Genomic DNA, 23370 nt, shown 5'->3' on the forward strand with positions numbered 1-23370 from the left:
CTGCGCGGCGCCGCCGAGCACCGCCCCCAATGCGTCACTTCCGGGTGATGGTGGCCGCGCCTTCTACCCTGGTCGTGCTCGCGCCGGCCTCTCCGAAAAGTGACGTTACGCGGGGCCTGGGCCGCTATTGGCCGTGAGCTGCTTCTCGCCTAGCCCTTAGTCCGGTACCCCGACCCTGGTTTTTCGGGCCCTCTGGCCGAAGCCACACTTCGGGATAAGGTGGGGTGGCCCTGGAAAGCTTGGTCTAGTCCTGGGAGAGAGCTGCTGGCCTTGGGAGGACAGTACCTTTAGCTCTGGTCCCGCCTATGCCGCTTGCGATGTGTGACAGTGGCCAAGTTGTTTGTTCATTGACTAACTGTATCCCCGCCTTGGCATCCAGTGAATATTTATGGAATGACACATGAATAGCATGTTCTAGACCCAGTGCTGTGCTGATAAATGTTGAACAGCCGACTGTCGGGAGAAAAGGGGAATGTATGCACATATATAGGTACATAAGGATGTGTAGCACAGAATTTACAAATAATAGTGTACATTTGCAGATTCCTTATAACTAATTTATTCTAACAGAATGCTTTCACTGATTTTTGCCCAACTGCTGTATGGGTAGCCAACCCGTGGTTTCAGTTGTCTGGGGAATGTAATCACAACATGGATGTTGGTTGATGTCCTCTGTGTCAATGTAAGAGGAAAGTGAATAAACAAGACGTCTTACCTGTCAATTATGGGAGCGACTTCTTTGCTGAATAAGAAAACAGTTTTCAAATACTGAAAGAATATTTCCTCAAGTTTTGTGCAATACAGAATGTAATGGCTACAAACATAACACATTCACTTAAAATCTGAATTATTTACATTTTCTCATCACTTTCTTAAATCTAGATTATCGACAAAACAATCAAGTCCCTATTTGTATCGTCTGCCGATTTCTCTGGTGTAAATCCTCCCACAAAGGCTGATTTCAATCTACCATCTTGACTTTACTGAACACAGAGCATACTATTATGCAGTAGTTTCATACTATTATGTAGCAGATACAATAACACAAATAACCTCAAGAGCACAGGTAAATAACAATAGTAAAATTATTAGGAAGTGATGAGTTTTGAGAATGTATTACCTTTGTTTTTAATATATTTAATGTTTGTATAATTTTTAACAGTTGGCTGTGTTTAGCAACTGGCTTGTAGGGAATTCCCTGGCAGTCCAGTAGTTAGGACTCTATGCTCTCACTGCTGAAGGCCGGGGTTCAAGCCAAAAAAAACCCCAAAAACTGGCTTGCAAAATTTATTCCACGCCCCCTGCAGTGGGAGTGCAAAGTCTTAACCACTGGACCACCAGGGAAGTCCCAAAATTTCTGAAATTTTAACAGTTGGCTTTCACAAGCCTGTATGAGCCAGTTCCACAGTACCACTAGACCTCAGTTTTCTCATCTGCAAAATAGGAATAAGGATTGCTGCTTTGCTTACTTGCAGGAATGTTGTGAAGGTCAAGTAAGTTCAAGCTTGTGTAGAGGAGGTGTGACTGGAGGCAGGGAGACCAGTTAGGAAACCACTGCAATCTTCCCATGAAGAGATGTTGAGGAATGCAAAGGATAAGGAAGAAGGATCAGCCAGCAGAACTTAGCAACTTTAGTACCTGAAGGTGCATTTAGGGGAAGATGATCCAGGGTCTGCTATGAGTTCTACAGCCAGAGAGAACTTTTAAAAAAATATTTACTTATTTAGCTGCATCAGGTCTTAGTTGCATCATGTGGGATCCTTAGCCACAGGCATGTGAACTCCTAGCTGCATCATATGGGATCCAGTTCCCCGACCAAGGATCGAACTCGGGCCCCCTGCATTGGGAGCACGGACTCTTAGCCACTGGACCACCAGGGAAGTCCCCAGAGAGAACCTTTTAAAATGAATATTCACCAATAGCCTGTGATTATAACCCTTCATGGTTTCCCACTGTTCTTAGGCTAAAGACAAAACTCCTTAAGGAGGCCTATGGGGTCCTGTGTCATCAGACCCCCGCCTCTCTGGTCTCATCTCCCACCAGGTTCCACCTTGCTTTCTCTGCCCTGCTGTTCCACTAGCCCCGTGTCAGGCTCAAAAACATGGCCATTGCATAAGCGACTCCCTGTTCTTTAAAGGCTTTTTCCCTCCCTTTTTGCTTCATAAACTCCTACTCATCCTTCAAATTAAGCTTCTCTCTACCTCAGGGAAATCTCCCTGCCTGGGAACTTCCTCCTCACTGAGCTCCAAGACCACTCCTTTGGTGCACTTAATTGCACAGGTGTGATTTGTTCTCTATCTGCGAGGTTATTTGATTAAAGTCTGTCTTCCCTATTAAGCTGTTAGCTCTGTGAGGGCAGGGGCCTCGTCTGCTTTTTGCCCATCATGGACTCTCCAATGCCAAGGACTGCCTGGCACGGAGTAGGCCCTTGATACATAAGCATGGAACGATTGCTCCATCCTTGTAAGAAGCTCCTGATACAAATTCATCTCTAATTCTGCACAACAGAATTAATAACCTCCCTTGCCCATGAAAAAACTGAAGAGTTCCTTACCTAAGGTCATACAGTTCAAAAAGGTGAAGTGGAATTCAAAACAAGCTCTGACTCCAAAGATTATATTTTCTACCCTCTCTCCAATACCTTTTAGGTGTTACTTAGGTTTCTGGAGAAAAGAAGAGAAATTGCTATAGGACCATAGCACACCGGAGGCCTAAGAAGACCACCCAAGATCCTGGCTGTCTCTGGAAAACTCTGGCTCCAGAACAGGTTACCCCCGCGAATGCAAGGCCTGTAAGCTCCACAGCGCCCTCTGCTGTCCAGATACTTTCCTGGCCCCAGAGGGAGGCAGACCATGTCTGCGGCCTGGGGTATCTCCACCTGCCCTGAGCACATAGAGGCACAGGGGAACACACACAGGCTCTTCCTGAGGCAGGGCAAGGAATGCTGCCTTTCTCCATTTCCTTAAATGTCCAGACCTGTAGTTCCTGGAAAAAATATTGAAAATTAAGCTCCAAGCAAAGGAAGTGTATCCTTGTATGAGCTGGATTTGTTGGGTAGGTTTTACGTCTACATATACCTGTTTCCTGAGGGCTATATAAGTGGTCCCTGCAGTGGTAGAACCCTAGTTTAAAAGGTTTGCAAAGAACAATTCAGAGAATCTAAACCAGTCTTGAGTTCACTCAATCGTTCAGCAATGGGCTAGGCTTCAGTGATCAATGAGACAGGCATGGTCTCTGCCCCTCTAGACCTTGCCGTCTAGTTTTGAGTCCTAGTCATGCCATTTCCTGGACATATTACCAAGAGCAAATAATTAAACATCTTTGAACCTGTGTTTCATTTGTAAAAATAGGTCAATAATAATCCCCCCTTGATAGAGCTGTTGTAGGGATTAAATGAAAACTTACACGCAAATGCTACAGCACTATTCAAACATAAGTTATTATTATGAAAAGCTTCTTGGGGGAAAAAACAACTGACTATTATGTCTTCACCCAAGGTGTTCTGTTGGCCCTGGACTAACAGTAACCAGTAATAATACCAAGAACGTGGAACGGAGCACTTGCTCACCCCACCCCACCCCCTACCATCCCCCTTTCTGTTGGCACACAGGAATCAGAGAGGCAATGGATGTGTGGATGTGTGATAGAGGTCTGACCCCAGACCACTCGCTGGCTTTGTGGCCTTGAGGAGGTCACTTAGCTGACATTTGGTTTTAGTTTTCATTTCCTTCTCTATTAGAGGAAGGTCTGGGATATAGGCACTCTTAGTTCTGACATCATAGGGATTCTGTGGAGGTTTGTCCTCTAGCCCCCATCTCTTCCTCCACCCCTTACGTTCCCAGTGAAGGTTCCAAAGCAGAACTATTGCTTGCAGAGCCCACCAGTAAAGCAAGAGAAGTTTTTAGCCACCACCACCCAGCCCTCCCTACATAAACTCAGAGATCTGGGACAGCAGAGGTTTTAGAAGCGGGGATGGGGGCAAAGTGAGAAGGAGAGAAACTAACAGATAGCACATGCACATGGGGCCAAATCACTGGGCCAGCGATCAGCGATGGGAAAGTGGTGGAAGAGGGAGGGAGAGGAAGGCAGGGGCTTTGTTCCGTGGCTGACTTCAAGAAGCCACACCCTTCTGGATCCGAGGAGGCTGCCTCAGACAGTGCTGACTCTGAGCTTTCCAGTTATTGTGTCCGACAGAGGGAAGGATGTGAGGGGTAAGAAGACCTGGAAGAGCAAGAGAGGTTAGCCATGGTTTTCATGAAGAAAGGAAGAAGACAGGGCTTAGAATGACAAAATGAAGGTGGAAGATGCAGAAGCAAAACTGCTCATTCTCTTCCCCCCTCCCCACCATGACCCCCTTACTCCGGGCAGTGGTTAACTCTGTGATGCAGGAGAAGGCGGGCTTCCCTGGCTGGGGAGGTGGAGACCTGGTGGAGGCTCCTGCTCTGTCAAGAGCAACAGTGTGGTCCTAGGGAAGTCCCTTTACCTCTCCGGGCTATAGTTAGGTCTTCTTGAGGTCTCTAAGGATGAATAACAGGGTGATGGTGGGGGTTTGATGGGGCAGTGTAGGGGAATCAGAGCTCTGGGTTTGAGTCTCAACTCAAATGAAGCAGCGATGTGATCTTGGGTGAGTCTCTGAGCCTCACTGTCTGCATCTGTGAAATGGGGATAAGAATATTCAGCATAGGTGGGTTGGGGAAGAGTCACTGAGGTAACGGACATGAAAAACACTTTGTAAACTGCCACAGTCTGTACAAATATCAATTATGGTTCTATTGGGCTCTCTTGGGACTTCCCTGGTGGTCCAATGGTTAAGACTCTGCACTCTCCATGCAGGGGTCCTGGGTTCAATCCCTGGTCAGGGAATTTGACCCCACGTGCCGCAACTAAGAGGCTGCATGCCGCAGCTAAGACCTGGCGCAGCCAGATAAATAAATAAATATATATATTTTAAAAACCTATACTTATTGGGCTCTCTTGCCCACCCCTCGCCAACCCCAATCTCAAATTCCAGTTCAGCAGCATGGTGTCGGGGGTACAGGCAGCTAGAGCAGATTGCCAGGAGCTGCAGCTTGGCCCTTTATCATGGCCGTGGAAATTGCTGCCAGGAGGCTGAGTGGAGCAGAGGGGTGGAGAGAGGGGCACAGGCTCATCTGCGGTTGCTATGGCGTCCCATCCCGGATTTGCCCATCTCTCCTAATGGAGCAAAGGGCAGAGGGAGGGAGGGAGGAAGAGAGAGAACGGCTGGTCCCTTCTATCTCTCCCTGGAGCAGATGTAGGGTGGGGAGTGAGGGGAGGGAGCCTAGATATTGGATAAGAGGGGGAGGGAAGAGTGGTGTGCCAGGATTAAAAGGGTTTGCGATGGGGGGCCACACTGAGAGAGCAGGGAACAGAGCCCTCATGCCTACGTCCAGAAGCCAGCTGATGACGTTAAAGAGAAGAGAAAAACAAGTAAGACAGCCTGAGCATGAGAGAGAGGAAGAGGGGAAGAGAGAAAGCGAGGATCGGAGGCGTGCAAGCAGGCAGCCCCAGACTGCGGCCAGCCTCTGCCTGGGATCTCCTGAACCTCCAATACCCCGGGCAGCCTGGACCCCAGGGTCCCTGAGAGCTGCCCCAAGGATGGGCACCAGGGCAGCGGTCATGCCTCCTCCTGTGTGGGGGCTGCTGAGTTGCTCTTTCCTCTGTGGCTGGGCTCTGGGGGGTCCAAGGCTCCTCCGCTCTCTTCCCGCGCTGTCCTCCCAAGTCAAGCCAGGATCTGTACCCATGTGGGTGCCCCCGGAGGGGGCTGAGGCAGCCCTAGCTTTTCTCTACTCTGGAGATGCCCAACAGCTATCGGGGGCTAATTGCAGTGAGCGCTATGAAGCCCATGGGGCAGGAGCCAGACCAGGGCTCCCCCCAATCCTATGGAGGGCAGCGGGCACCATTACGCAGGCTGCCAATTTCCTCAACATGCTGCTACAAGCCAACGACATCCGGGAGTCCAGCGTGGAGGAGGATGTGGAGTGGTACCAGGCACTGGTCCGCAGCGTGGCCGAGGGGGACCCAAGGGCATACCGGGCTTTGCTGACCTTTAACCCTCCACTGGGGGCCAGCCACCTGCAGCTGGCCCTGCAGGCCACCCGGATGGGGCAAGAGACCATCCTTCAGGACTTGTCTGGGAGCAGGGTGCAGAAGGAGAGCCCAACCGGGGCCCTAGACACCCCTGACCTGCAGAAGCGGGTGCTGACCAACGACCTAGGGAGCCTTGGCAGCCCCAAGTGGCCACAGGGGGATGGATATGTGGGGGACTTGCAGCACGTGAGGCTGTCTCCTCCCTTCCTGGAATGCCAGGAGGGCCGGCTCCGTCCAGGCTGGCTTATCACACTCTCAGCGGCCTTCTATGGACTCAAGCCAGACCTCAGCCCGGAGATCAGGTAAGTGGTTTTTGTGCAGAGTTTGACGCTGTTGTGGATTTGTGGGGTGGGGGGTGCCCAAGTCCAGCCAGCTGTGCATAGGCCATTTGGTATACACATGTGTGGGGGACACAGATGTGTGTACTTGCATTCAGCTGTGTATATCTGCAGTTGACCCTGGGAATCTGTAACTGTGTGTTAACATATACAGGTGTGTGTATGTACTACATATAAATCACTCCATTTACAAGTAGGTATACACGTGCGTGTGTACAGATGTGTGGACATAGCTGGGCATAGGTCCTGGCCTCCAGGTCTGAGTAGTGGGTACAAGGCAGGAGAGGGCTTGGTGCGGGAGACAGTGGCAGTCCATGCACTGGCTTCTCAGAGGGGTCAGATGGGCGCTTCGGGAGTGAAATTCGAGGCTCCCTAGCAATCTAGAGCTGTAGAAGGCGGCTTCTGCAAAGGAAGGAGAACACTTGCGGGGAGGCTTGGCACCATTGCCTCTTCTGCCCAGGAGTTGGCCAGATCCCCAGGGTCACTCCCAACGGCTGTATTCTTATATCAAGTCCTGACCCCGATAGCCTATGATACTCCTCAAATAACTGACTGCCTCCCTCAGCTGGAGTAAAGAGGTGATTGGGAGCCATGATGGGAAGGAGGGAGCAGATGGATAGTGTACCGCAAGGCATTCAACAATCAACGTTGTTTTCCCAGCTCTGTGTCCCCATTCATTGTCCCCGGCTGAGTTCCTCTCCTGGCCACAGGCAGCCTGGCTCCTTGCCAGCTCTCTCCCCATTCAGCCCAGAGCAGGGGTTGAGAGCCCTTGGGCCAGGCAGCTCTGACTCTGGGCCCCTCTATTCCATATCTCCTTTGCTGTGATCAATTCAGACCTGGTTTGGGCAGAGTGAGGGGGTGGTTAATAGCTGCACTTTGCGCTTTGCGCGCGCGCACACGTGTGTGTGTGTGTGTGTGTGTGTGTGTGTGTGTGTGTGTGTGTGAGTGTGTATATACATGCAGTGGGAAAGTGTGAATATCCCTTTCAGAAAGATCATCAGAGCCGCAGCTCCTGTATGTCTCACCACCTCCCTTTCCCATTGATAGAAATCAAGAAATGCTAGGATGTTGAAAACCTGAGGGATGGGGGGGTGGGGGCAGGGAAAAACCTAGGGGGAGGAGGATTGTTGCTGCAGAGACAGCGAGGGTTAATATCACTGGAGAAATGGGTGTGTGCCCTCTCTCCTGGCACACTGCTAAAGTTTGTAGAGCTTGCATTGCCTCATAGTCTGAGGTCCAAGGACACACGTCCACCTTGGCATCCTTCACTGTACCCCTAACTGCCAATTCACTGCCTTAGGGGGCAGGTGCAGATGGACGTAGATCTTCAGAGTGTGGACATCAATCAGTGTGCCAGCGGCCCAGGCTGGTACTCTAACACACACCTGTGTGATCTCAACAGCACCCAGGTAAGGATACAGAGGGTGGGGGTTCTGGTGTCCTGCCTCCCTCCCCTTTCCCATCACTGCCATCAGGAGCAGCTGACAAAGGCACACCACCCTCTCCGGCTTCAAGGAAGTCCCTACTGATAAGATAGATAGAGATGAGATACCAGGCTTTTTAAGAGTGAGGACACATACAGCCTAGCCCCATCCCCCACCCGAGACAGCCACCTTCATTCCTTTGCATTCTCAGTGTGCTTCCCTGTCTGCTCTCCTTTCTGGTACTAGGTGCTCCAGGATCCCTTCCCAGGACCGCCTCCTGAGCCTCTATTAATTGTCCCCTTTCCTTCTCCTGAATCACATACTCCATGTCAACAGAGCTCTGGGCTCCTTCTGACCCACAAAGGATGCTCTGTTGGGTGTTTGTTGAAATAAGTAGAATTGCTGGTTGGGGTGTAGGAGGAGACTAACCAGAGAAGGAACTTGAAGAGCTCTGGGACTGGTAAAGGTGATGGAACCCAGGTGAGATGCTGGCAAAATCAAAGCCGTGGATGCAGGAGAATCTGGATAATGGAAAGCAATGGTTGATAACCCTGCAAGCCCAGTACTGGGAAACTGGCAGGTCAGTGAACTAATCCGCTCCACAGTTACACTGACTGCATGCTTGTTCCTGAGCTGAACCAAAGCCAAGGGGAGCCCTGCAGCCTGCTGGGAGGTATGGTGGGTTTGGGCATCTGTTGCTCTTCAGGGCTCATGTGTTTGGAGCTATCAGTCCAGGGATGGATAAGGGCTCCCATTGTCCAGTGCACTTTTCAACACAGCCACATTCGTGTCTCTGGGTATGTATTTGTCTATGGCAGGAACAGAACGTTTTCCAGTGGTCTGAGTAAGAGGGGAAGCTGGGCCACGATTTCAGAAGCACCTTCTAGGGGCTGGATATGTAATCTTCCTTCCTTTGCCCCACTGCGGTCTGTTCCCAGCCACTCCCTACAGTAGGTCTGGCCTCATCCAAGGGCTCATCTTCCCTGCCTGGCTCTGAGGTCTGCTCTGTCCCCTGCTGGGCAAACATCAATGGGTGGAGGTGGAATAAAGAGCTGGCCTTGGCATCCCACCAGCCTGGCATTAGCCTGGCATTAGGGCTGGGGAGAGCAGCCCTGCGCCAAAGCCAGATGGCCCTGATGGAGGAAGCTGCTCCTCCATGGGGGCCTTTTCAACCCACCTGTGTGCCAAAGAGGGAGGCTGATGGGGACCCTTGAAGCAGGATGTAGGCACACAGGTGTGGTTGAGCTCAGATGTCTCCCTGCTCCCACCTCCCCAGCACCTTGCTCTAGCATCAGCTGGGCACTGGGAAACGGGACCTGTGAAGCTCCTGTCAGGGCCAGTCTGAATAAAAGGGTGATCCGTCTGCATACTCTTTGCCTGGAGGTCTCTTTGAGAAGAGAGGCAATGGTGGGGGCACAGTAGGGTTTCCAGGGATGGAAGGCTTCCCAAGGGCTGGGGTGGCTTTCTGGTGGGGCTCCCCGGTGTAGACCCAGGGGCCGTGGATAGGAAGGTAAATGCGCCCTCCATCTCTTCCCAGGAGGGAAAGCCTCATATAAATACTGAGTGTGTTTGTCATCCCCACAGTGTGTCCCCCTGGAGAATCAGGGCTTTGTCCTTGGCCACTACCTCTGCCGCTGCCGACCCGGCTTCTATGGGACAAGCAGCTCCGGGGGTATGTAACTATGCGGAATGCCAGGAAGGTGTTTTACAGGCTGGGCTGATTGGAGGGGGGCATCTGGGGAAGAAAGGCAGGTTGGGGTGAGACACTGGGAGAAAACTCATGGAGCAAGGGAAGAACGTCGAGAGAAGCAGGAGAGGCAGGCAGGGTCCAATTTGGGGGTGTCTGTTCCTTCCGAGAATGAGCTTATAACATGCCAGTCTGATGCAAGCTGACCTCGCAGTGAGTCCTAGCCTGGCATCGCCTCTTCCTGTAACCCTGCCTTCCCCTGAAAGTACCCACTTCTTCATTCCTACCCATCCTGACGCTACCCCAGGGGCCACAGACCATAAGAGGGCAGGGAGAGAGCTGTGGGGACCATTGGGAGAGAAGGCTGGGGTCTCAGGTTGTCCCAGCCATGCCCCTCTCCCTGCACACATCCTGTTCTTTATAGGCTCAGAGGAGGGTGCTGCCCAGCCTACCGGGCAATTCGGGTCCCCTCAAGGCAGCTCCGGGAGGCTGCTGCGGTGCCAACCATGTGCTGAGGGCTGCTCCAGCTGCCTGGATGCCACGCCGTGCCTGGTGGAGGAAGCCCCCGCGCTGCGGGCAGTGGTGCTGGCCTCTCAGACGTGCTGCATGCTGGCCGTCTTCCTGAGCATGCTGGTCTCCTATCGCTGCCGCCAGACCAAGGCAAGGAAGGCCCCACATATCTCTTCTACAGACGTGTCCTACCCATCCTGAGTCTCTAGCATCAACCGGAGACCACAGACTACCTAAGACCAGAACTTGAGAGAAATGGGTTCTGGCCCTGATTCTTAATCTAACTCACTATGTGACATGAGGCGAGTGACCTCACCATCTTAGACCTGTTTCCTCACCTGCTCAATGAAGGCATTGGGCTTGATTCAAAACACTGTGTAGGCACTAGGGGAAGTGATCTGCCCCCTCAGACATGTAAATAAAATGACAGCACAGCAAAACAGGGGCCAGGATAGAGGTGTCAGTTGCTGTGGCAGCTCAGAGAGGGGACCCAGTCACCCTGCCTGAGATGGCGTGGGAAGACTTTCTGGAGAACATGACATTTGAGCCAAAGTTGACGGTCAATTGACAGAGAAGCGAGTTTCCAGACAAGGAGGCAGTCTGACCCAAAGCTTGGAGGAAAGCTTGAGATCCCTTCTACCTCCAGCAACCTCTGATTCTAGCCCAGGTCTGCAGCAAGGCCCAGGCTGGGACTGGGAGGGGCATGGGCCTGCGGTGGCAGGAGCTATATGAAACCTTTGCCTTAGCCAGGCTTAGTGCCAGTGGAGCTAAGAGCCTGTGGTGAGAGTGGCTGTGGATGGAGAGGGCAGAGCTGATGTTACAGGGTGAAGCTTTAGCTTCAGGGCCATGGGGTGACCCCTCAAACAGGCCTGAGACCCTCCTGTACCATCCTCCAGGCTCTGTCCTCTTGCTGCCCTGCTTACATACCTCTCTCTTTCCTGGGTTCACAGAGGATCCGGGCATCTGGAGTGGTACTGCTGGAAACCATCCTTTTTGGATCCCTGCTGCTCTACTTCCCTGTGAGTCTGTGGCCAGAGGCTGACCGCACCTCCCAGGATCCCCCATAGTCCCAACCTGGTACCCTCCAAGCCCCAGAATCCTTCCTCTCTGCCCTGTTGGGGGGATTCAGAGACCTCAAAATCCTCCAACTCATACCCACAAATGACAGGCTGGTCTAGTGAGCTCTGGAACCAAACAGCCAGGCTTAAAAGGAGCTCTATGACCTGCTGTGTGACTTAGGACAAGTTACCTAACCTCTCTGATAACAAAGCTACTCCTTTGCAGAATGGAGGTGATGATGCCTCTAGGAAAAGGCGGTTAGGAGGATCAGCAATGTGTTTAGCATAGGCCTGGCACCCAGTGGAAGTGCAGTGGAGAGCAACTACTTTTGCCCCTTCCCCACCAGGTCTTCATCCTGTACTTCAAGCCCAGTGTATTCCGCTGCATCGCCCTCCGCTGGGTCCGGCTGCTGGGTTTTGCCACTGTCTACGGCACTATTATACTCAAGCTTTATAGGTAGGGCCTGGGGCAGAGCTTGCTCTCACGCTGCTCACTCCAGGCTACCCCAGCTCATTTATGGAATGAAGTTCTTCACAGCCAGACCCCTACCAGCTCTACTCCTCTGTGCCCCCAAGGCCTGCTCCCATCACTATGGCCCTCCCCTCCATGTAACTTTTTTGGGGGTAAGAGGAGGCGGCGAAGCATGGAAGGGATGGGAGGACAGGGATGTGCGGCGGGGAGGGAAGCAATGGCCAGGGGCATCTCCCCTCCCTGCATCCACCAGCCACACTCTGACCTTTGTAGAGTGCTCCAGCTGTTTCTGTCTCGAACGGCCCAGCGGGGCCCCCACCTGAGCAGTGGGCGGCTGCTGCAGCGTCTGGGGCTGCTTCTGCTGCTGGTGCTGGGCTTCCTGGCTGTATGGACGGCGGGGATCCTGGAGCAAGGCAGTCAGCACGCGTCCCTGGTGGCGCGAGGCCACACCCACACAGGCCGCCACTTCTACCTCTGCCACCACGACCGCTGGGACTACATCATGGTTGTGGGTGAGCTGCTTCCACTGAGCCCAGCCTCACTCTGGTCCCCCTCCCTGTACCTCCAGGGGTCCTCCTGCCTTGTACCTGGACCCCTGGACCGGGATCCCCCCAGCACAGCCTACAGAGAAAGGGGTGCATGGCTGCTGAGGTGGTACCCGGCTCTCCTTATTTCCCCGCAGCTGAGATGCTGCTCCTGTGCTGGGGCAGCTTCCTCTGCTACGCCACCCGGGCTGTTCCCTCAGCCTTGCATGAGCCGCGGTACATGGGCATCGCCCTGCACAACGAGCTGCTGCTTTCTGCTGCCTTCCACGCAGCCAGGTGAGGGCGGGCCCTCCTACCCACCACGGCTCCCACCCTAAGAACACTCCTCACATCCCCCAGGGGAGGATACCCCCATCCCACAGCCCTCCTTGCAACACCTACGACGCCTCAGCAAGGAGGAGGAGGGCCCCCACCTGTAGCTCTCTCCCTACCCCACAGATACCCTTCCTGTAACCCACGTCTCACCCAACACCCGAGAAGAGGAAGCGTGCTCCACTCCTAACTCCTCTCCCATTCCACACGCCTCCCCCCACCCCCGACTCTCCTCCACATACAGGCTCCATTCTCACTGCCTTCTTCCCCCTCACACCCCAACTGTCCTTGCAGCGGGCCTGCTATGAGTGTCCACAAGGATCTGGCCCTGTGGTGAAGGTAGAATTGACCCACAGGGTGGTCCATAACAGAGTTAAGTGCTATAAGCAGCCGGAGAAGGCAAGCTGGAGTAGTCTGGGAGGGCTTCTCAGAGGTGGAGATTAACGTGAGCCCTGAGGTGGGAGGGCAGGAAGAAGGAAGAGTGCCCTCCTCACTGCACGGAGCACCTCCAGGAGATCAGGGTGGGGGCTGGGGAGGACAGCCACTGAAACAGGTGAGAGGAAAGAGGCCACTCCCACCTGTAGCTAACCATCTCCTTCCCACCTCACCCTCAGGTTTGTACTGGTTCCCTCCCTGCACCCAGACTGGACGCTCCTCCTCTTCTTCTTTCACACCCACAGCACAGTCACCGCCACACTGGCTCTGATCTTCATCCCTAAGGTGAGGTCTTCCCCTGGTCTCAATGTGAGGGAGACGCAGCCCCTTTGCCAGGGGCACTGTGGAGCTGCTATGCCCATAGCACCCTCTCCAGGCCAGGGTGAGAATGACACCCTGGGCCCTGAGGGATTTGGGCCCTAAGCAAGGAGCCCACTTAGGAGTCACAGAAGGAATCTCCGTCTCCAATCCCTGGGCAAGGGAAATAACAGCTAGAGCTGGGACTTCCCTGGTGGCACAGTGGTTAAGAACCCACTTGCCAATGCAGGGGACACGGGTTTGAGCCCTGGTCCCGGAGGATCCCACATGCCGCGGAGTAACTAAGCCCGTGTGCCACAACTACTGAGACTGCGCTCTGAGAAGCCCACGCACCGCAACGGAGAGTAGCACCCGCTCTCCGCAACTAGAGAAAGCCCACACGCAGCAATGAAGACCCAACACAGCCAATAAATAAATCAATAATTTAAAAATAATAATAAAAAAACACTTGGAGTTTAAAAAAAAGACCTAGAGCTGAAGGGAGTCCTTGTAATACAACTGGAAGGTTGGGAGACTCTGAAAATCAACTCAGAAGCAGTTACAGAAAGATAGGTGGGGGGGGTAGCTGAAAGATATGGCTAGGAATTGTGGGGGCAGGGCATTGAGACCCCTGGTCTCTGAGCTAGAGAAAATCAGGAAGGAGAGGGAACAATACTCCTTGGACCCCCGGAATCAGAGAGGGTGTGAAGATTTATGGAGTAAATACATATGCCACGGGGCAGGGAGCCAAGGTGAGTCTTTTTCCTGATCATGCCCACCACCATGGCCAGTTCCGGAAGCCAGGGGCTCCTCCCCGAGAGGAGATCTTGGATGAGGTGTACGAGGACGAGCTGGACCTGCAGCGCTCAGGCTCCTACCTGAACAGCAGCATCGCCTCAGCCTGGAGCGAGCACAGCCTGGACCCTGGAGACATTCGGGTAGGTGCTGCCCTCCCCACCTCCTCTTGATGCTACTTAGGGACTGGGCAGGGAGCACAGCTGCCCTGCCACCCGGGCTGTGTGCCACTGCAGGTCCCCTCTCCTCCCCATAGCTTTTCCTCTAAGACCCGGCTCCCTCTCTTCTCCACCACTGCCCTAAGCTGCTTCCCCTGACTCTACTCAAAGGAGGCCACACAGTGGATAGACCGCCCCCACCCTGCAAAACCCCAGAACCCAGATTCCTGAGGCCCACTTGGCAAGGTAGAGGCAGAACCATGAGTGGAGCTCAAATCCCCTGTGTCTCCTGTGTCCTCCACTCCCACTCAGCAGGGCCACCATGAGGGGCAGCCTAAGAAGCCCCTCAGTCCCCAACATACCAGGTAGTTAGTGACCCTAGGGCCATTGGGGCTGGGTAATTCAGGCAGTGAGTGGCTACCAGGCATTTCCACACCAGGATCCCCTTTCCCTGGCCCCAGCAGCGTTAGAGAAAGGAAGTTCTTCCTGAGTCTTACATCAGGAGAGCATCCTTACCTTATTTTTCTGCTTAAGAATATCATTATAGTCACAGAAACCCTAATGAGAGGCTCAGAGAGTAGGAAATAAAGAGACCTGGCGGTAAAGCCCATTGTCTTATAGAACCTGCATGTGGGAACAGTCCCAGGAAGCCATTTTGTCCATCCCTCCACCTCCCCTGGGGCCCCCTCCACACCTGACTTGTTTACATCCCCCAATTCCTTCCTTGTCTCAACTGCCTTTGCCTCTCTTTCCCCCGTATCCTCCTCATCCTCTGAGCTCTGCCTGCCCTGCCGCCTGCCCCCTGGGGATAGGCTGAACTGAGACCCCAATCCAGCAGGCAGGCCAAAGAGGGGAGGCACACTGCCACAGAGACACCATCCTTGACCCTCCAGTATGGGGAGCAGCAGCCCATGTACCTCCCCTACGCTGGCTGCGGGGAGAGATCCGAAGTACAAAAGACTTTCAAAGCCCCATCCCGTCACTTACACCTGAATATGGCAGTTTTCACGCCCACTGGTCCCACCGCCAATCTCATATAATCCTCTTAAGGAAGTGAACACTAGGCAGCCAGTCTTCCTTACTTTATTGAAGCAGAGGCTCAGAGAGGGCAAGAAAATAGCCTGGAGGCACATGACGGGTCAGCAGCCTCAAACCCAGGTTTCCCGTCTCCCAAGCTGGAGACTTCCCACCAGACCACAGTGCCCAGAGAAGTCAGTGGTGCGCTGAGGCCTCGGAGCTAAGCGGGTCGGGCTCGGGAACTAGCTTGTTGGCCCTGCAGGACGGAGAGGTGAATTCTGAGTTTTAAAAGCTGGGAAGAGACACAGCTTGGTGGGAGAGAGATCCCCCAGAGAAAATGGTCTGAGCAAGGGCTGAGAGGCAGAGCAGCGCCGCCAGGGGATGGAGAGCTTGGCCCTCACCGCCAGCTCTGCACCCCCGCCCCCAGGACGAGCTGAAGAAGCTCTACGCCCAGCTCGAGGTCCACAAGACCAAGGGCATGGCCGCTAACAACCCGCACCTGCGCAAAAAGCAAGGCAGCTGGCGCCAGGCCCTGGGCCGCTCCTTCAGGAAGTACCTGGCCGAGTTCCCCGAGGCCCTGACCCGCCAGCACTCCCGGGACTCGGGCTCCGCGGCCCGCGGCAGCCTGCCCGGGGGCTCCTCCCGCCGCCGGCTGCTCAGCGCCAGGCTGCCCAGCGCCAGCCTCCGGGAGCCCGCCGCGCCGCCGGGTCTGCGCAAGTCCAGTAGCACCTGCGAGCAGGACCGCGCTCCCCGCGGGGAGCAGTACCCGCCTCTGCTCGACTCGCTGCTGAGGAGGAAGCTGGCCAGGAAGGGCCCGCAATCCGAGAGCCGCGAGTCGGCGGCAGGGCCGCCCGCGCTGAGCTTCAGGTCGGCCAGCGCCCACAATCTGACGGTGGGAGAGCGGCTGCCCTGTGCCCGGCCCGCCTCGCTGCACAAGTCGCTGAGCGTCGTGGCTGACTCCAGGGAAAAGGCCCTGCTCGAGGCCAGCCAGGCCTACCTGGAGGAGACCTACCAGCGGGCGAGGGAGCGCGAGGAGAGAAGGAAGGCAGAGGCCGCCCTGGCCAGCCCGGCGCGGAGGCCCTCGGCCTGGAGGCTGGAGCGAGCCCGAGCGACTACCCTGTCGGCCCCACCTTCCCCGGCCAAGAGGAGCAGCGTGGACAGCTCCCACGCCTCCAGAAAGCTGCGCGAGGAGGCCGCGAGAAGGCTGCCCCACCCGCCCGTCCAGCACCAGATCTCCACACCCATCATGGCCACGTCCGGGGTGGGCCTGGGGGAGCCAGGGATGCTGTCTCCCACCTCCACCTTATCTCTGGCTCTGCTGCCAGCTCCCGTCCCTGCCCTGGCACCCATCCCAGTACCCCCACAAAGCCCCAGCCTGCTCACCTACATCTGCCCCTGGGAGAATGCAGAACTGCCATCAAAGAAAGAAAATGTGGCTCAGGAAGGCCCCCCGGGGCCAGAGCGAGGCCACCACTCTCCCGCCCCAGGTCGGGCCAGGCTCTGGAGGGCCCTCTCTATAGCAGTAGACGAGAGGGGGGCTGGGGAGAATGGGATGGACACGGAGGACAGGTGTCTCCAGGGGGAAGCTGATGAGGATGAGGACAGGCCCAAGGTCTTCTCTAAATCTAAATCCCACAGCCTCAAGACCCCTGTTCAGCAGGGTTCCATGCGTAGCCTGGGACTGGCTATCAAAGCTCTGACCCGTTCTCGGAGCACATACAGAGAGAAGGAGAGCGGGGAAGGATGTCCTGAGAAGGAAGAGAAGGGCCGAGCTTTGGGAGAGGGTGTGGGGGCATGTCCCAGATCTCCCAGGTCAGGCCGCCCCAAGGCGGTGAGTAAGCAGGCCGCGCTTGCCCCCTGTGATGACGAGGAGTCCCTCCAGAACCAACAGAACGCTCACACAAGCAGAATGCTCCAAGTCTGTCACCAGGAGGGCAGCAGGGAACAAGCAGACAGAGGCAGGAGGCCATCCCAGGGTCTAGGGGAGGGGAAGGTTGCAAAAGCAGGTAAAACAGGGCCTGCCACACTGAGGCAAGTCAGGCAGGGCACCGTTAGGGACAAAAATGTTAAGCAAGCAAAAGAAGCCCCTGGGGGGTGGCGGGAACTGCCCAAAGCTGGCCTCCGGCCCCTGGGCAGTGCTGACCAGAGGGTGATAGATGTATGCCCCTGGGAAGTCACCGAGTCAGAAACGTGTCAGCCTGACAGTAGCAACAAGGCCGAAATCTGCCCCTGGGAGGTGAATGGAGTCCCCGAGGAGGCGGCACTGAGGCAAGATCTAGATGCCTCCCAAGATGAGAGGGGGAAAGCCTCAGAAAAATCAGAACCCAAAGATGTGGTTGCCATTGCTCAGAAAAAGCCAGAGAGACTGGTCAGGGGACAGGAGGCAGTGTGTCCCTGGGAGAGTGCCGATCCTGGGGGTCTGTCCCCTCGGTCAGCACCTCAGGACTCTGACAGAACCAAGGGCAGGTCTGACACAGTGGGCAGTGTGGAGCCTAGACAGGTAGAGACACGACCGTGGGAAGCCGCTGGCCCAGGAGCTTGTACATCTGACATCACCAAGGCAGGGCCCTGTCCCTGGGAGGCAAGTGAAGGAGGAGAGAATGAGAAACCGTCCCAGGAGGGAGTAAAGAAGCTCCCCCAGGCAAAGCAGAAAACTCCCAAGAAAGCAATCTTCTTGGAAGAACAGAAACTGGGTGAAGGGTTGGAATCTCTTTGTCAGTGGGAAAGGACAGATTTCCGGGGCCCCTCAGCAGTCTCTACTCAGGCCCCGGGAACCTCCGGGTGCTCGGGGAGTCTGGGCAGTAGCGTCACTGAGGCGTGTCCATGGGAGGCAGGAGATGCTCCTGCTATCGGGAAAGCAGAGATTTGTCCCTGGGAGCTGGGTGATGAGGTAGTAGGGAAGGAAATGATGAGTCAGAGGACAGGTGGAGAACCTCTCCAGGAAAAGGGAAAAACCTCCAGAAAAGGGAGCTTTGGAGAGACGTGGGAACAAACTGGGAAAGCAGTGCAGAAATGCAGTCAACAGCAGGAGTCCGTGTGTCCCTGGGAGAGCACAACCCCTGGGCACTCCAGCCCACGTCTAGAAAACTCCTCATCCAAAGCTGGTGGCCAACTCCTCAGCAAGGGAGGAAGCAGAGCAGCGCAGGTATGTCCACGGGAAGATCTCAGGTCAGAGGCAAAGGAAGTAACACCTGCCAAGGCAGAAATCTGTCCCTGGGAGGTGAATGAAAGAACGACAGAGGACTGGATGTCGGGACAGGCACCAAAAGGAGAATCTCAAAAGGACAAGGAGAAGATGCCTGGAACATCAGGAATCAAAGATAGCACAACTTGGGAAAAGCCTGAGGGACAGATGCAAAAGCCGGAAGCAGTCTGTCCCTGGGAGAGGGTGGACCCTGGAAGCTTTTCCCCACAACCTGGTCCTCGAGACACAGATAGACCCAAAGCCACTTTCCAGATGTCAGGCAGTACGGGAAGCAAAACTGCTGAGATCTGTCCCTGGGACGCAGAGGAAATCCTGCCTGCTGAGAAGGCAGAGATCTGTCCCTGGGAGGTGAGTGCTGGAGCAGGGGAGAAAAGGGCTTTGGGAACTGAGGCCATTAGGCAATTTCCAAATGATACAGGAAGGGCTTCTGCAGATTCTGGACCTGAAGAGATAGCTGTTACTGCTCCAAAGAAGCCAGAGAGGCAGGCCTGGGAGCGGGAGGTGGCCTGCCCCTGGGAGAGCTTGGATCCGGGGGGATCCTCTCGGCATTCAGACACTCTGGGCACCGACAGACCAAAAGCTGGGCTCCAGGTATTGGACCGTGTGGGGTGCAGGCCAGCTGAGGTGTGTCCCTGGGAAGCAGAGGGAGCGCCTACCAGTGAAAAAGCCAAGATCTGTCCCTGGGAGGTGGATGAAGGAGCCCCCGGGAAGGAATCGGAACAAGAGATGGGGACTGAGTCCATGGGGCAGAGGGAGAAAACTCTAGAAGAGGGGAGACTCACCTCCCTGGGAGAAGACATATCAAAATGGGAGACAAAACTGAGTCAAGAACAGGAAGCTATGTGTCCTTGGGAGAAGGACTTGAGGACACCCTCTGCTCAGGCCGAGGTCTCAGACTCGTCCAGCAGCGGGAGTAGCAGAGTGGCAGAGGGGCACTCCTTGGAAGTGAGTGATGAAGCAGCACAGAAAGGGGACCTGACACAAGACCCAAAGATGGGCTCCTTCCCAGAACAAGCAGAAGTCACTGCTGAACACGGGGAGAAAGCAAGCAATGAGCTACGACCTATCTGTCTACAGGAGAGTGTGGCCCCGGCGGGCTCTTTCTCCCACCCAGACAGTCACGGCCCTGACCAACCGAAAGCCGGTGCTCAGACACTGCTTGGCGTTGGGGGCAGGCTTGCTGAGCTCTGCCCGTGGGATGCTCCTGCCATGGATGCTCCCAAACCTGACAGCGGCGCCAAAGCTGAGACCTGTCCCTGTGAGGTGACTGAAAGAATCCCTGAGGAAGGGGTGTCAAGACAGGATGGAGAAGGGGAGCCTCAAGAGGAGGAGAAAGCCCCAGAAAAACCAGAGCACAAAGTTGTGGCCGTTCAGGCAAACTCAGAGAGTGCAGATGGGAAACAGGAGGCTGTGTGTCCCCAGGAGAGTCAAGATTGTGGGGGTCTGTCTCCACAACCAGCCCCACAAGCTTCTGACAGAAGCAAAGAAAGTTCCGAGGCAGCAGGCAGCATGGGGGCCAGAGTAGCAGAAGTGTGTCCATGGGAAGCAGAAGAGTCTCCCTCTGATAAGAAAACAGAAATCTGCCCTTGGGAGGTGAGTCAAGGAGCAGCAGAGAAAGGGGGACTGGAACAAGAGTTGGACAGAGAATCTCAAGGGCAAGGAGAGATGTTCCTGCAAAAGGCAGGATCTGGAGGCACTGAAGAACACTTTTCAGAAGAAGTAAAAGTCAACAGAGAGCGAGAGACGGTCTGTCCTTGGGAAGGCACAAGGTCAGAAGGGCTCTCCCCCGAGCCAGATGCTCCAGACACGGACGAACCCGAAGTCGGTCCCCACAGAGCAAGCAGTATGGGGAGCAGGATGGCAGAGCTGTGTCAATGGGAAGTCACAGATCCAGAAGGAAATAAAATAAAGGGGACCATGGCAGACATCGATATATGCCTTTGGGAGGTAACTGGAGCCCCATCTGACGAATCTGGCCTCCTGGCTTTAACAGAAACTCAGACAGAAAAACTCTGCCCCACAGCCCCTGAGAACCCACCATGCCTTTTAGTCCACAGACCTCTGGGTGGCTTCCTTCCAGAAGGCAAAAGCCCCTGCCCCAAAGTGAGCAAGCCAGCCAGTACTTTTACTCCGGAAGGTGTCAGAGAACTCCAAGTACCTTCAGAACTTGGGCCGAGGACCAGCTTAGTCCCAGAGCCAACTCTCCAGGAAGCTAAGGCTCAGGAGTCTTCCTCCTTAACCGAAGACCAAGGAGAAGTAGCTTCTAAAACTCAACACGAAGAACTCACCCCTCCAACTGTCTATCCTTGGGACTAGGAGTAACAACTCCATCAGGTGAGGTGAAACACTGGGTGGCTATCTTTTCGAAGCCAAAGTCCTTTCCAAGTCCTAGGTGTTTCCAAAAAACGGAATCAAACACACTTGGCCACTTTGTCTCTCCAAGGTGGACAGAAGTCAACTCATTCCAAGACAAATTGTACAAAAAGGGTTTTGCTCGGACCGCAAAAGTTAATCCCATCCCCTCTTTACTTCCAACTCTTCTTCCTGCTCCAGAGAACAAGGGCCGGACCTTCCACTTCTAATGAATCCTCCCATCCAGCTAGAATACTCAACACAAGCTGTCTGTGACAGGACACTCACTTGTAAAGCCAATGTTAGTGATAACGGCAAGTCAGCTGTACCCAGCCCACATTTTCTCAAAAGGAGACCCATTCTTCTGTGAAGTCTACAAAGGACATTTTTGGGGAAGAAACTAAACTACACAAGGCATTGGCAACATAGGGGCTGAGGAAGGTCACCATAGGAAGCTTAGAAGCCACTTATTCAAGTTCAAAGATAAATCAGGGGGAAAACTTAAATGGCTCAAAAGAGGTGCCTGAAATGCCTCAAAGATCCTGTCATTTTGACTTTGGATCTCCAGGTTCTGCTTTATTCTCTCGTACCTGCCCTGCTTGACTGCTGAAGTACAGAGAATCAAGCACACTTACGTCAACATCTGGCATCTAAAGCAACATCAGAGACAGAGAGCATAAAGGGAAAGGCAATTGCTCCAGTTTAAGCCCAGTTTAAGAAGTATGACTCTTACAAGCCTTTTCAGATGGCCTTCCCTCCTTCCTGCCCCATCTTTTGCCAATCTGCAGAGTTCACCCCACTGCCTCATTCTCCTAGCCTTTCAGTGCTGTCATCAAAGGGACCCCTCTCTGTTGTCAAATGCAACTGGAGCCAGGGGGAATTTCTGGTTCCAATGCAAGAACCACTCCAAATCACTTGCTCAGTAACAGGAGGCCCACATCAGTCTCTTTCCCGAGAAGCCCGAGAAAGAAAGGAGGTCCTGTTTACAGCCAGCACTTTAACTGCCCTCAGAAAGAGTAGTGCTATGAGGCAGGTTAGAGGCCCGAGGGCCAGGGAAAGGGCATCGTGTAAATACAAAGCCTCCTTTCTTAGGGAGCTCTCTCTCGTTCTTAGCTCGGCTCAATTCTCTCAAGTCAATTCAGGCTACCCTTACTTAAGTGGTCCTAGATAACAGAGTGCTGGAATTAAGTGATACTACCAGAGGGGAATGAGGAAGGAGAAAAACGTTGGTCACAGACGTCCCAGGATCGGCAGGGGTGAGGTGGGGGTGGAAATAGGCAGACTAAACATGGCACAGGGGCCCACCCTCTAACTGGACAGATACTGATGCCATTCACCAGGAGGAAAAACACAAAAGAAGGGGACCAAACACCCAATGGGGAAAATACCAGTCTGCATGTAAATACTCTGGGCAGCTACAGGGCTTCACAGAAATAGGAGCAAAGTGCTCCATTTCCAAAAAGAAGAAGGAATGGAGTAACCCACTTTCAGAGACCAGAGGCCCTTGTTCCGTATCTAGGCCTTCCCTCTTACCTAGGTCCCCTGCCCTAGGCCTCCAGAGCAGTAACTAAAGTGTGTTGTTTTTCTGGGCTCTAGCTAGTTAGCCTCACAGCTTGCGAGCCAATGCAAATTCTACACCTCAGAACAATCCCACTGGGTCTGGACTAGCTGGGAACAGAAAAGTTGTCTCTCTAACCACAGTTGTGAAATAAACCATGGGGAAAAAAATAAAGAATGCTTCTTCTTGACTATTGCAGTTGTTTCTAGCTTATTCATTATGGTGATTTTATTTTTTCAATGTTTCCAAATATTAATAGTAGATAGATAAGGAAAGAACAATGCCTGCTCTAAAGCCCAAGGTAGCCACATGGCAGCCTTCAGGACAATGGGACTGTCTGGCTAATTCTCAGCCAGTGCCCAGCTACATGGGTGGCACTGCAGATGGCCTCCGCCCGGCCCTTCAAGCCAATCCTGTACATCTGGGCCATTTGCTCAGCTGGATTTGATCCCAAGGGGAAATGAAAATTGCACTTATCCTCTGGCTCCCTGGTGGCTCCCTGGCTTAGCTGCTATTTAGGATTATCTAGAGATCCCTGAGACAGGGGAGTGAGGGGAGTGAGGTGGAGTGAGGTGAAACAGCTTATGTGAAACACTGTTTTAATATATTCAGAGAAATCAAGACGTCGTTTAGCCATTAAGTGCGCTTTGTGTCTGCTTCCCTACCCTCCCAGGATTGCCTCCCCTTACTCCATACTCCCCAGCTGTGGATCCTACTCAAAGCACTTCCCTTCTCATTTTGCCTTAATCCAGGGCTCAGGCAAATAGGATATGATCAAACCTCACTTGGGCAACAATGCTGGAAACTGATGTACATTTTAAGCCAAAAGGGTAGAAACTAAGTAGCACGATGAGGGTGGCTGCTGTGGATTAACCTACTAGTGCTGCCTCTTTCCTAAGCATACACATCTTGTGTCTATGGTCAGCACTCAGCAGCTGTTATTAAAACATCAGTTTTCCCCAGGGAGGCCTGGTCTGTTTGCTGCTTTGCTGAAATGGTAGCTTTACAGAGACTGAGGGGTCAGGTTATTCTCAACCTGATTCCAGTTTCTTTGGGCTCTACTCTCAAGACAAGGTCAGAACAGATTAATCCTTAACCC

At 53.9% G+C, this 23370-nt stretch overlaps 1 protein-coding gene across 1 annotated transcript; it reads left to right on the top strand.

Annotated features, from left to right (window-relative positions):
* Positions 1-5531: 5531 nt before the first annotated feature.
* On the top strand, positions 5532-22689 carry GPR179 (G protein-coupled receptor 179). The gene is made up of 11 exons (XM_004282698.3): positions 5532-6410; positions 7747-7855; positions 9455-9542; positions 9982-10217; positions 11018-11086; positions 11473-11582; positions 11871-12109; positions 12280-12418; positions 13069-13174; positions 13978-14124; positions 15584-22689. The coding sequence occupies exons 1-11, from the start codon at positions 5617-5619 to the stop codon at positions 20675-20677; spliced, it is 7131 nt and encodes a 2376-aa protein (XP_004282746.1). The 5' UTR covers positions 5532-5616; the 3' UTR covers positions 20678-22689.
* The last annotated feature ends 681 nt before the right edge of the window (positions 22690-23370 follow it).

This window comes from Orcinus orca, chromosome 19, assembly GCF_937001465.1.
Source record: "Orcinus orca chromosome 19, mOrcOrc1.1, whole genome shotgun sequence".
NCBI classification, from domain to species: domain Eukaryota; kingdom Metazoa; phylum Chordata; class Mammalia; order Artiodactyla; family Delphinidae; genus Orcinus; species Orcinus orca.

What these genes read in the sequence shown, in the direction of transcription:
- GPR179 (XM_004282698.3), top strand. Translation starts at nt 5,617, where the DNA reads ATGGGCACCAGGGCAGCGGTCATGCCTCCTCCTGTGTGGGGGCTGCTG. An exon ending in GACCTCAGCCCGGAGATCAG is followed by an intron (nt 6,411 to 7,746) that starts GTAAGTGGTTTT and finishes TCACTGCCTTAG; the next exon opens with GGGGCAGGTGCAGATGGACG. An exon ending in CTCTGATCTTCATCCCTAAG is followed by an intron (nt 13,175 to 13,977) that starts GTGAGGTCTTCC and finishes CACCATGGCCAG; the next exon opens with TTCCGGAAGCCAGGGGCTCC.